This window comes from Protomyctophum parallelum (assembly GCF_964188405.1).
Source record: "Protomyctophum parallelum genome assembly, chromosome: 9".
Taxonomy (NCBI): Eukaryota; Metazoa; Chordata; class Actinopteri; order Myctophiformes; family Myctophidae; genus Protomyctophum; species Protomyctophum parallelum.
Window position 1 is genome coordinate 21,377,135 of NC_139706.1, and position 13,817 is coordinate 21,390,951.

The 13,817-nt window shown below is 41.9% G+C and overlaps 1 protein-coding gene across 3 annotated transcripts in view; it reads right to left on the reverse strand.

Moving 5' to 3' along the window:
- grik4 (glutamate receptor, ionotropic, kainate 4) overlaps positions 1 to 13,817 on the reverse strand; it is a 233,162-nt gene that overhangs the window by 55,168 nt on the left and 164,177 nt on the right. For 2 of the 3 annotated variants that reach the window (XM_083772590.1, XM_083772589.1), the window contains exons 7-8: positions 13,084 to 13,262; positions 7,714 to 7,767 (exon numbers count right to left, since the gene is read on the reverse strand). In XM_083772590.1, coding sequence (XP_083628716.1) covers positions 7,714 to 7,767; positions 13,084 to 13,262 — 233 coding nt within the window. The remainder of the gene's footprint in view (positions 1 to 7,713; positions 7,768 to 13,083; positions 13,263 to 13,817) is intronic. The other variant, XM_083772591.1, reaches the window with a different exon arrangement.

Below are 13,817 nucleotides of genomic sequence, written 5' to 3' on the forward strand. Positions count from 1 at the left end.
TCACCATATATTTCACTGTGTAGGCTAGTTTATGAATAAATCAATCAAACTTTATTTATATAGCACATTTCCAACAGCCAAAGGCCGACCAAAGTACTGAATGGATAAAGGTCCCCCCTGCTGCGTTTCCAATTGCTGCGGATGACAGTGTGAAGGCAAATCGCAGCAATATGCAATAATCCCAACTTCTCCGCCCATTCGCATCGAGTCTACTGAAGTATTAGGTGGGAATGTGACCTAAGACACAAAAATACACACATGTGCAATATAGTACACATGCATGCATACATGGTAAATGGTGCATTTATATACAGTAGCACGTTTATCCAAGGCGATTTACATAGATTGTGCATTACATTCACCCATTCACACACACATGGTGGCGGAAACCATGCAAGGCACCAACCAGCACATCGGGAGCAATTAGGGGTTCAGTGTCTTGCTCAAGGACACTTCGACACTAACTCTGGGAGAGCCTGGGTTCGAACTAGCAACCTTGCGGTTACCATCCAGCCACTCTACCCCTGATCCACCGCCACCGCTGCATAACGATGTGCTAATGTGATCATAATGGAAACAAGCTGATGATGTTTTCCATTACCAGCTTGTTTGTGCATACTGACAATCACAAGCTTCTATATACTAATGGGAAAAATGTATTATATCACCATTCATCCAGCATAAAGTAGTGTTTACAGTCTGTGAGGGCCGGCTTTAATCCTGCTGGACATGCTGCTACACTCAAGCATGGCCAGTCTGTCAATAAATTCATGCCTACAACTAATTATCCATTGATGGGTCTTGTTGAGAGAGACTGACTACTTAGTTAATGTGTCCCCATCATTCGTTTCATCAAATACAAATTAATTTCTTCCCACTCACGAGGGCTGGCTCTGAGATTCTAAAAGGTTCTATTATTCTGTAAAAGACCAAAACAATTACCCTTAGCCAATTCATAGGAGTAATTTAAGTTGAAATCTCAATGCAAGTTGAAATCTTTGCATCACACATCAACAGTATAAAGCAGATGCAAAAAAACACATACTGTCCTGTATTTGAAATTGTAATACAATAATGAAATAGTTGGCTGGATGCTTTTCTCCATTGTTGCTTTCAGCACAGCTAATTACCTTTACTATTAGTTTCAGTTGATTGATTCTCAAACTCTGTGTCTGAACAGGGAGATATGAACTTCAAGTGTGTGTGAGAGAGAGAGAGAGAGAGAGAGAGAGAGAGAGAGAGAGGAAGGAAGGAAGGAAGGAAGGAAGGAAGGAAGGAAGGGCGAACATTACAATGTAACATTTAATGGCATAGAATGAGAGCGAGTGCGTTGTGAGAACAGGATTGACAATGTTGTATAATTAATTAGAGAAACAAAGAAAATGGCAAAGTGTGTGTGTGTGTGTGTGTGTGTGTGTGTGTGAGTGTGTGTGTGTGTGTGTGTGTGTGTGTGTGTGTGTGTGTGTGTGTGCGTGCGTGCGTGCAATGAAACATGAAGAACAAAACAAACAGGCAGCGAGGACGAGGGATGGAAGTGAAGGCAGATATGTCAACCAGCCATGTGAGAAACCGTGCGTGTGTCTCTGTGCGCGTGTATGTGTACTGTGCATGTGTGTATATGCACATGCTTCCGTGCTTGTGTGGACACGCGCGTGGTTGCCAGTGCGTGTGGAAGTGCCTCTATCAATGTTCATAGTTATGATGCACAACAGCAGCAGCCAACGCGGCCTGGCTGGCAGACTACATTAGGCCCAATCCTGTGCTCGCCTAACCTTCAAATGACATCAGGCGTTCCGTCGACATGCGATGGGCCACCGCCACAGAGCCCATGAGATTTATTCAATCCCGTCCACAGAGCTCAGATCACGGGATACTAAATCACTCCGAGAGAAGCCATGGAACGAAGACCGTGTGAGAGAGCATCTGTGTTTGTCCAATGAGGAGTGTGTTTGTGTCTGTGTGTGAACAGGCGTGCTGTGTTTCACACAGCGAGTGAGGGGGGTACTGGAGGTAGTTTGATAATTATTATGCATTTTCGGATTAATCTCCGATTTATTTTTATCTCATGGACATAATTTGGGACGTCTCACAGGCTGTGAGCCAAATGGCTCATATTATTATTATATCCCCTGAAATTAGCTAGCGGCTCACACCGCGTCCTTAAAGGGCCCTTTCACCCCTTTTGCAACTAGATCATATTTTAATGATGTTTGGGAGACAAGAGACACTTTCCTGTGGTTTTTATGGGTTTTTATGTGGATAATATGTGTTTTTAGATATTAGTATTTCCAAGTGTCCATGATGTCATCAGTTGTCCAGGACCAGCACAAAAGCCTCTGCCCGGGCTCTAGACAGGGCCCAAATTAGCCAACTCAATATTTGGGCATGCCGGACAAAGAACTCCATATATGGGCACAAAAAGGACACAGACATTATAACTGGGTGGGGCATGCATTTCCAACGGCACTGCGCTAGTTTATGCAAGGCAGCATTGCCTTGTATTTTGAGACAAATTAATATAACTCAATTGTAATCAATGGCAATTCCTATTTACAAGTTCTGTACATACCTGCATTCAATTAATCCAGGTATGTACAATATAGTGCATAATGCAATGCAGGCAATCAGTAGCCTGAAAGAGCCCTGTGCTCTTCTGGTCATAGAGGGGCGGATCTAACTAGTGCTGGAAACTGACGCCAACTTCCTATTGGTTTACCAACCTAATGTATGTTCCCGCCTCCCCACGTCACCCCCGCGGTAATGTTTTAAAGGTCCAATACACAGTAGAGAACACTGACGTCACCACATTTGGAGCGACGTCCCTCTGCACTCGTTGTAAATAACCATTTAAGAGCTATCTTGAGTATGAAGTGTTGTTTTCCATAAGTGGCCCTACAGTTACTCATCCTGGCCAGAGGAGGGCGCTGTCGCCTTTTGGGACTATCTAGCCTTTGGACCTTCAACGTTAAGCTGGACTCTGGCTTACTGAGAGACCGGAAGGAAGTGGTTCAGTAAGAGTACTGTTTGGCGCGATATGACACTGGTACAGAGCAATGCAAACAACTGCGCCAACAAAGGAACATTTCAGTGTTTACAACACAACCAAACGTTTATTATGTTTAAGCACCTGGCTGAGGCCACAAGGTACAGTACAGTTGATCTTTGCTGCTTTGTATTATTTGCAATAATGTTTATTTTTGCATTTGTGTTACCTCACGTTAATAGCCTTTCTTTGAAGTGAATGTGTTTCTGCCGATCTATTTTCAGACAATTTGAGAAGCCTCGGGTAACGTCAATAAATTAATAGATGGGTTTAGACTTTATTTCTATTACCGTGAATGAATGGACTAAAGTGTACATTTAAAGCAGTTAAACCTTGTTGTAATACTTGTTAGTTAAAGGGCATACAGGGGCGGCCTTAAGGATCGGGAGGCCCCGTTCATGACGTCATAATTTTAATAATTAATAAAAAAATAAAATAAAAAATAAAAAAACATTTCTTTTGTTTTTCAGTGTGTATTATCGGACTTCAAAGCATGAACAGCATACACAGCCAAGTATAAAATACACAAAAGCAGCTTGCTTGATTAAACATTAAAAAAAAAAAAAATTGGGAGGCCCCTGGAGACTCGAGGCCCGTTTCAATTGAAACGATTGAAACATATATAAGGCCGCCACTGAGGGCATACAATATACTAAATACAGTAACTTACATTTCATGGTTGTTGGGTTAAAAGGATATAAATGTCTATGGTGATTTCTATTTCATGTTTGCGAGATTGTCATTTGTTTAAAGCAATTCATGATGTTATTGTAACTCACAGGTTACAGTCATTTATTTCGTGTTAACTATTTTATTGAAATGACTTTATAGTACATTTTGGTCAGATAACTTGCATGTCTGTTATATCTAGTAGCCTATATCTTATATCTGATGTGTAATTATTTGTCCTTTTTTCTGTTGTTTTCTCACCTAGCTTTTACGGTGTTACCAGAATTAAACATTCTACATCATCAGTTTGAAAGTCCATCCTTTAAAAAGCCAGGGTTGCTTACACTCGTATTGGTTAGCGAAAGACAAGGTTCACTCCCACTATTCTGCCACTTTTCCTGCTTGGTTCGCCCAAATTAGTTTTTAATTATTATTTGGGTTTTTTTACTTTGAAATTTATTTTCAAAGTAAAAATGCCTGCGGTCTCCGAGGCTATTTCATCAGTGACCTATGAAGTGGTGAAAATCAGACAACTGGTCATTTAAAAGTTGATAGTGCATTATTCAAGTATTCTATGTAAGTAAGCTTTTCATTGTAACCTCATAGTACATCAGAGTGACACATACTGTACAGCTGTAATGTGAAGCATAATGACGTGTTATGAACTAAGGACACAGGCTTTCCTGCCTGTCAAACAGCCTGTTGTAAATCAATCTGTCACGTCTACCAAACTCAAGCAGTTCTTGAGGTGTTACAGATAATACTAATTAAAGCTCTGTTCCATTTAGTGTGCAGTATGTGGTTCTCAAACTTTTTAATTTCAATGACCTCCATACAGTGTGTACAAATTGAATCAAATGGACGCGTAAGGTTCCATTTGGTTTGATTTAATGAATTGCATTTTTAGTGATAAAAGTGCTCAAATCACTTTACAATGGTTAATTCATTCATACATGAATGGTGAAGTGGCAAAGAGTCAACGCCAGCGTCCTCACTTCCCACATTCACACACCAATGGTGGCGAGCTCACACTGACCAACTCATAGGAGGCAATGTAGGGTTCAGTGACACTTCGAATTCGAACCGCCGACCCAGGGATCATTGGACGACCTGCTCTACCTCCTGAGCCACAGCAGGCCTAATGTTTAAAATGGTGTGACCGTTTTTTGTAATAGTGTTGCAAAATCTTCCGCAGTCCAGACAACAGCAGCAACGGGGAACTAGGAAGCAATGGGCGGATCCATGACTGACCATAGACTTTACATTGTGCCTCATTTTCCCAGAAGCCCTAGCAAGCCAGTATGACCTATCGCACTCTGTCCGAGGAAAATCCTGTAGGCCTAAGTCTTAAAACGTATTAAAAACGTCCAATTAAATATAAACATAACTTGTGTAACTCGTGAATAGGAGGGAAGCTGTTCTTTATCAATTAACTTGTGAATGGAAGGGAAAGTGTTTTTTTAATCCGGCCGAGCCCACAGGCCTTGTTTTATCCCCCCGCCTTCACACTGAATAAAGTGTTCACATTTACATTAGAGCTCTCGTTAAAGGGCAGGATGTCTGGTATTAGAACTGGTATTAAGTGGACTTAAGAGGACACGGAAATAAAAACGTTCCAAGAGCTTTTGTGTGCCAAATAATGAAAACAGAAGATAGAAGATGTTTGATCGATTCTGCCACATGCATGTTTAATTCTAGTATGCCACATTAACTTAAGTGAATGCATGTTTCTTGATTATTCTGTAATGTGTGTTATCGTCGTAGGCCCATGTTTGGAAAGTTAATGTAGCAAGAAGGACATGGCATGGGATGTTTAGCTCTAATGATAGTCATTATCTCCCCTCCATCTTTGGACTACAGACAATACTACTTAATGAACAGATCTGTCATTACAGGTCATTTTAAACACACACGCATTACACTGCAAAATCCTGGAGACAGAGCGAGCGCATTTTCCGCCGGCAGCGGCATCAGCAACTGCCGCCAACAGTGTTTCCGCATTAATCCGACACCGTATCCCAAACCCTAACCTCACAGGGAAACCATATGTGATTTTTAACCGGCAACGCATGTCGGGAGCCGCGCGTGAGTTTTAACCAGCCAAGCTGACACCGTACCCCTAACCTCACAGGGAAGCCACGGGTAAACACGGTTCATGGTTGAACAGGCAATGTCGGGAGCCACGGGTGAGTTTTAACCAGCCACGCATGTGTCTTACCGGCAACGCATGTTGGGAGCCACGGTACACTGCCGCGACTGTCATCGGCAGTTGCCACGTCTGGACCAGTGGCCGCCGCACGGCGCCGCACGGCCCGACAGGAGGAGACAGTTCTGCAGCTGTTGCTGTCCCCCCCCTCCCCTCCCCCAGCAGTTGCCTTGCTTTTCTCTTCTTTCTTTCTCCATTTCTCTGTAAAGCACTTTGAGCTGTCATGAAAGGTGCTATACAAATAAAGTTGTATTATTATTATTATTATTATTATTATAATTTATTAATCCTCCCTCCCGGCAGCACCGCGTCTGAAGCTGCTGCCGGAGAGTGCAATCGTTCCTTCTGAAACGTCACTTTGTACATAAACTCATGTAGACAAAGTGAAGTATTTAAAACCTTTTTTTGTTTTAATCTTGATGATTATGGCGTACAGCTCATGAAAATCAAAAAATCCTATCTCAACAAATTAGAATATTTTACGAGACCACTAAAGAAGTGATTTTTTAAACGAGAAATGTCGACCATCTGAAAAGTATATTAATCTATGCAGTCAATACTTGGTCTGGGCTACTTTTGAACAACTTATTTCATCAATGTGGCGTGGAGCCTTTGTCACTGTTGAGGTGTTATGGAAGCCCAGGATTGCTTTGATAATAGCCGTAAATGCTTTTGTATTGTTGAGTCTCATGTCTCACACCTTCCTCTTGACAATACAACCTAGATTATCTGTGGGGTTCAGGTCAGAACCAAAATCATCACTGTATTTTGTCGAGTCCAAAGTCTCAATACAACCATCTATTATGATATTTTACAGCACTGTGTGCCTCCGTACATTGACAAGCTTTATGTTGATGCTGATCTTTCTTTTCAGGCAGCACTTGCACCTGCCCACAGAGCAAAAACTACTAGTAACGGGTGTACTGACCATGGTATTATTGTGCTTAACTGACCAGCCAACTGGCCTGAACTGAACCCCACAGAAAATATAGGTTGTATTGTCAAGAGGAACGTGTGAGACATGAGACTCAACAATACAAATGCATTTACGGCTATTATCAAACAAACCCGGCTTCCATAACACCTCAACAGTGCCACAGGCTGCCTCAGAAAGTGATTTAGGTCATGGATAAGAGATGGGACCATCATTGACTGCTAGATTTATTTCTTGCTGCGTTTAGCTTCTTCTGTTTTTTTCTTTCTTTTTTTTAATGGCCACCCCGGTCGATCGTCTCAGTGGGAAAAAACACCGGAGATAAATCCACAAATAAACAGGGGAGCGGATAAGGATGTGATTTTGGGATTGTGTCTGGTTCCGTTTCCTGTGATCGTGCGTCTCCGGTGTTGAAGATTGTGCTGTTCGCTGACATATGAAAACATTATAAACTACTGTACCAATACCATCCATCCATCCAGCTTTAACCGATTATCCATAGTCGTGTCGCGGGGGCAAGGCCAGTGAGTCGATGTGCCATATTTAGACATAAGAACACAAATGTCCATTGCGTCCCTCCCAGCAGCAACAACAATCCATAGCCTGAAGTGACCTGGATCGGCCAATAGAATGACGGGAGGAGTGGGGGTGGAGACAGACATGAATTCTGTTTGGAAACTCACTTCTGTGTACAAACACTGGAAGTTGTCTATATCTCCTTTAATTTCCTTTAATCTAAGCATTAACCATAATTAAAGTAATTTTGAGGAGTCTGTCTGTCTGTCGGTCGGACTGTATAAGAATCTCCAGGTCTTTACTCCCAATATCCAGTGGTCTGTTCCCTGTGTACAATTTCCTTACCATAGAGGTGAAGATGTATGTGTAGTAGACAGACAGCATTCCCAGCTCTGACGCCTGCAGAGAAAGACATTCAAGATGGAGGCAAGGAAAAGACAGAAGGGAGCGAGGGAGAGGAGGAGGTGAAGAAAAGGGAAGATGGGGACAAAGAGTAAAGTCAGTGACTTTGTTTAACTCTATCCCCATTTAACAGAGGAAGCAGACACGTTCTTATCTAACGATGACTCAATAGATCAATTAATTTACTTACTTGCTATTAGTATGCTGCTCTAGTCTAAGCCCAGACTTATCATTTCATTAAACCAAACTCATACTGAGAAGCCATTCTGAAGGATATGAGGTGGACATTTCAATTTGATTTAAATATAGGACCACTTCACCCCTTTTCAACCTATCTTCAGATAATTGATCCTCACTAATGTTCATGATAAAATGCAACAATGTTTTTCTACTCGGTCTGTGTCTCATAGGAGGGCAGTGGGCAGTTCAGAAACCCGTCCACCAGTGACATCATCAGGGAATCCAAGCTAATAGAAACTGCAGGCTTCCTATTCCTGAAAAGTTGCAATGCGAAAATGGAAGCCATCGTTCTCACGATAATACAAATCTAAAAATAAAGTAGAAAGAGTAGAATTGTGCCATTTTATCATGAACATTAGTGAGGACCAATTATATGAAGATGGTGAAGTGAAGTGGTCCTTTAACATTCTTTGCAAAAACAATGCACAGCTCTGGCTGCTGATCAATGTTGGTGCAATGCACATTAGGAATGTATTTACTTCTAACATAAAAAGCTGAAGGTAAAAAAAAGAAAGAAAACATCATAATGATTGTTTTTTTCTTCTTTACATATTCAATCATAATCAAGCATTCAACCAAGCCATGTATAAACTCATTACATTCATTTCATCCTCCCACTGGTGATTAAAAAAAACATATTTAAAGGAGCCAGGTGCTGATAAGTATACATTTTATTTATTAGCATCTGGCTCCACTGAAATGTTGACGTTTGAAAATGCTCAGGGCTTTATTTCAGCCCGAGCTTGGCAGAGCTCAGCTCCGGTACCTGTAACTTTTTTTTTTTTTTTTAGATATTTTTACGCCTTTTATTGATTTTTGAAGGGACAGACAGTAGGCTGACAGGAAACGGGAGAGAGATGGGGGGATGACATGCAGTAAAGGCCGTGTCGGGTCCGGGAGTCGAACCCGCGGCACACTGCGACTGGATTACCAGTCCGGTGCCCAGACCGTTACGCTACGGCCTGGGCCCGGTACCTGTAACTTGAGCTCCCCTACCTGTAGAGGCATGGCTCCGGTACCTGTAGGGGGCGCTCCGCCACCCCAAATGCACATTACAATATACAATATGTCTCTATTATTAGTTTAGTTTCATTTTCAAGTCAATTAGGCTTCCTTCCTGGTCATAGCTACTTACTTTACAAAATAAAACATGGGATGAATGATCACATTGCAAGTACTGTACAAACAAAAAAATACTGTGCGTCCGCTTTGAGAGGACTTGAGGTCATAACACATCAAGCCTGTGTTATGACCCGTACAAAACGTGTGCATATAACTAACAGCTCCCAGTCTCTCGACTTTTGCATCCGTTATTGTCGTTTGTTGCATATGGAATATGGAATATATACTTTTTAGGAAGCAAGAGTTTAACTGCTACTTGGAGTTTAGCCTTGGGGACAGCATGCGGTTTGTTTTAAAAGAGGAGGAGGAAGTGGAGGATGACGACAACAACAAAACGTGCAGGTATTTAGGATTGCGTACTGTTCTGATGATGGGCCACCATAACTTGTGATACTGTATTTTATACAGCATCTAATGTTATACTGTAGAGTTGGGCCGCTGTGCCAAGTGAACTGCAGAAATGCCTACTGTAGTGTGTTCTTACAGGGTCAGCGGGCCCCTGTGGAAACTGCTGCTGCTAATGTTGTTATAGGCTATTTTTAAGGTCTTATTTGCGGAAATAATAATAATATGCCTGGCTGTCACTCTGGGGCGCTAAAAATACCCCCAAACCTGACGGGAAAAAAACACTGAAAATGCTTAATTACTATGATTAAAAGACATACACTGTTTGCACCCCCCTTAGATAGCACTTTTTAGACTTAGATAGCATTTGAAACAGACTTATAGCATGTCATGTAGACAGCACAATAATTGCATTGTATGTAGTCATAGCACTTCATAGTACATATGTATAGCATAGTAGTTACAGTATATATGTATAGTTTATATGTACTGTATAGTGTCATTATATAGATATGTTCTAGTTACGTTCTTAGCTTACGCATGTTTCATGATAAATGCATTCTATATATGTGATGTATTCCCATGCTTTTTTTAATGTAAATCGCTCTGGATTAAGAGTGTCTGCTAAATGCCTAAATTGTAAATCGCACAATCACTTTAGGGTCCACTACAGGGCAATCATATTGGGCAATGATGATGATGATGGCATAGCTTATACTGTGTGGGCAGTTTTAGCAAACACTAGTGGTCTTTTCACTGTTCAGACTTTCTAGTCTAGTCATTAGTAGTGATGTAGTTTCGAGATTTTAATAATGTTTATAGCTAAAAGTGCTCAAAGCGCTTTACAATGGTTCATTCATTCATACATTGGGAGGTGAAGCGGCGAACAGTCAACGCCAGCGTCCTCACTTCCCACATTCACACACCAATGGTGGCAAGCTCACACAGGCAATGTAGGGTTCAGTGTCTTGCCCAAGGACACTACGACATGTGGATCATTGGACGACCTGCTGTACCTCCCGAGCCACAGCCGCCCTAATTTTCATGATTGACTGGCCTCTAAGCCAATGGGAGACTAGCCCTATACAGCCAATGGGATATTTCTGGCAGAAGATTTACTCAATAGCTTTGGAACTAAACCTTATGAATTAAATCTTCTAGATTGGATGAAATTGTACCCCGACCAGGAAGTATTTTCTGTTTACTAAATAACTGGGGAGACGGGGAGACCTATTAATGAACAAACTCTCTAGTCTATAGCAATGCAACTTGGGGCGGCAGTGGCTCAGGGGTAGAGTGACCGGATGGAAACCACAAGGTTCCCAGTTCGAACCCAGGCTCCCCCAGAGTTAGTGTCAAAGTGTCCTTGAGCAAGACCCTGAACCCCTAATTGTTCCCGATGAGCAGGTTGGTGCCTTGCATGGTTTACGCCGGCATCGGTGTGTGTGTGTGTGAATGGGTGAATGTAATGCACAATCTCTGTAAAGCGCCTTGGATAAAAGGCGCTATATAAATGCACCATTTTCCAACTTATTTTAACAAAGAAACATCACTTAATGAGTGTCAGGGCTGAGAAGTAGAACCCAGAAGGAGACAAGGCAAAGCAGGTGATGTCCTGTACAGAGACTTTTAGAGACCATGCAAGCATGGGTAAAAACAATCACTGAATAAGTAGAAAACAATACCGTTAAACATTTGGACCTGACAGCAAACAGTGAACACAGGGGAGAATATATGTCACAGTACGATTGGACACCCTGTCAGATTGAAAAAGGTGCACTCAGTTTCATCAACATACAGTAGGTACAATGTACCTACATTTTCATCGACATACAGTAGGTACAATGTACACTCAGTTTCATCGACATACAGTAGGTACAATGTACACTCAGTTTCATCGACATACAGTAGGTACAATGTACACTCAGTTTCATCGACATACAGTAGGTACAATGCGTGAAGGTGAATTGAGCCACATGAGACACCGCCGAGTAAGCGGTGACTCCGCACTGCGAAGTCACCTTCAGTCGATGCAGAGCCGTCCGAGTTATGCACCAATAGGGAGAGAATCGTCTGAGTTATGCACCAATAGGGAGAGAATCGTCCGAGTTATGCACCAATAGGGAGAGAATCGTCCGAGTTATGCACCAATAGGGAGAGAATCGTCCGAGTTATGCACCAATAGGGAGAGAATCGTCCGAGTTATGCACCAATAGGGAGAGAATCGTAAATCATCGTATGCCCTAGTCTCGGCACAGCCATGATGTCATTATTTCTTTTGACAGACGATTATTTAAATTTTATTGTTAGTTAAAAAGTGTGATAAATAATGTGATAAATATTTTAGTGAACATGTTTTGACTCAATTGTAGGGACGGCCCCGGCCTCCAGTGCATGATGCAGATTGCAGCACACAAAGCACAGCACAGTGTAATTGGGTCATCCCACTTACATTATTTTTAAAGACGACATGCATGTTTTTATAGCACCTGCTCAGTCAGCATTTTTGTGTTATTTCTTCCCCAGAGAAACAAATTGTGTCAGAACAAAAGTGGTCAACCAGAGTGCTTTATTATTTCTATATTGTGTGTGCATGCCTGCGTGTGAGGTGTGTGGTAAATGGTAATTAATATATGGGTGTAACAGTACAGTATGTACCGTATAAAAATGCACAAGAACAGTAATGTTTACTGGGTAACATCTATGCTGTCACATTATTCCAATCAATGTGGATTTCGTAAAGGTGATTAACCGTTTGGACGCCAGGATTAATTAATTCATTTTCTGTAATTCACGCCAGGATTTCCCCTAAATTTGAAGAGCCAAAACCCACGACCGGATGTTACTTTTGTTACTTACACTGTGTGTTGTGTCGGACCATATCCCGATCTACCGCTCAACGACCGAAAAGGCTGACCCACAGAAAGGCTGACGATTACAGCGTTGGCTATCGGCCGTCGAATAAACCTTTCTTTGACCAGAAATGCCATCTGGGACAAGGATTTGGAGATAAAGGCGATCAAAAGAAACAGATACAGTGGGTGCAGATGCGTGCACAGTTCAAGATCTCCATTGCTGTTGACATCACTATAGCAACCCAATGCTAATGCAAGTAACATTACGACCTGATTGATTATAAGCACTATAAAAGACCAATCGCCGTACATCAATCACAGGGAGCGTGATACTATTCATTCATTGCCGCAGATCTACGGCAATGGCGCTAAATGTGTTCATCACTGAAACAAGGTAATTTAATGTTCTTGTACGTATAATTTAATGTACAGCGATGTGTTTTATTTGAGACTATTTTTCTGCTCCATTGCTGTTCTTTAAACACTGAGCCCAAGCCAAGGCCAAAAGCACTTACCGATAATAACTTCACCTCTCACACTCACAATAGTTGGAAGGATTATGGTCGTGTACGGGTCGGGATATTATATTATTCATGCCCTATATTATTCACTGAGAATAATGCAACATACAATAATAGTATACAATACTAATAGCTAGGGGTCAAATCAGTCATAATTGCTATGTTGTGGTTATAAGTGTAGTTACTATCCTCCACAAACAATCGTTATGTATGTCGAGGACCAGACTCACCCGTTCAAGAATGATGTGTGACATGGTGGCGTTGGCCTCGACGATGATGGTGGCAGTTTTATCATCTCGTATCTCCTTGAGCAGAGGGGTGGGGTCCTGGCTGTCATCTAGCATACGGACAGACAGGGTCTCCTTCGAGATGAGGAACTGTCTGAGGAGACGCTCCAGGTTCAACAGGCCTATAAACAGGGCACGCGCGTGTCACACACACACACACACACACACACACACACACACACACACACACACACACACACACACACAGAAGAGGAGAGAAGTTTATACAGATATGTTATATTCAGAATCAACACATTCTAAACAGTTAAGAACACAATTCAAATTGGAGACATAATATTAGTCATGTTTCTGTTGTGATTCAGATGATTTCAAGCAGAAAATCCTTTCAAGAAAGTTTCAAAACTATAACACGAAACACTGTCCAACTTGGGTACATTAAATCAGTGTGTGTCTACTACTGTATGTACGGTAAATTGAGATAACAGTAGATAAAAAACGCTGTAGCTAAACAGTAGGAGTCTACCACTGGTGCCTAACACTGGAGTACTGGAGCACAAAGACAGACTGTTTTTATTCATTATCGGTACCCAGGGGGGAACGAGATACATGTCCTGGTCTAGGAGTGGGAGTGAACTACAGTGCAAGAGGGGCGTCGCTCGAAATAATGGTGACATCAGTTTTCTCCGCTGTTTTCTACCAGGGAGGGGCGGGCGATC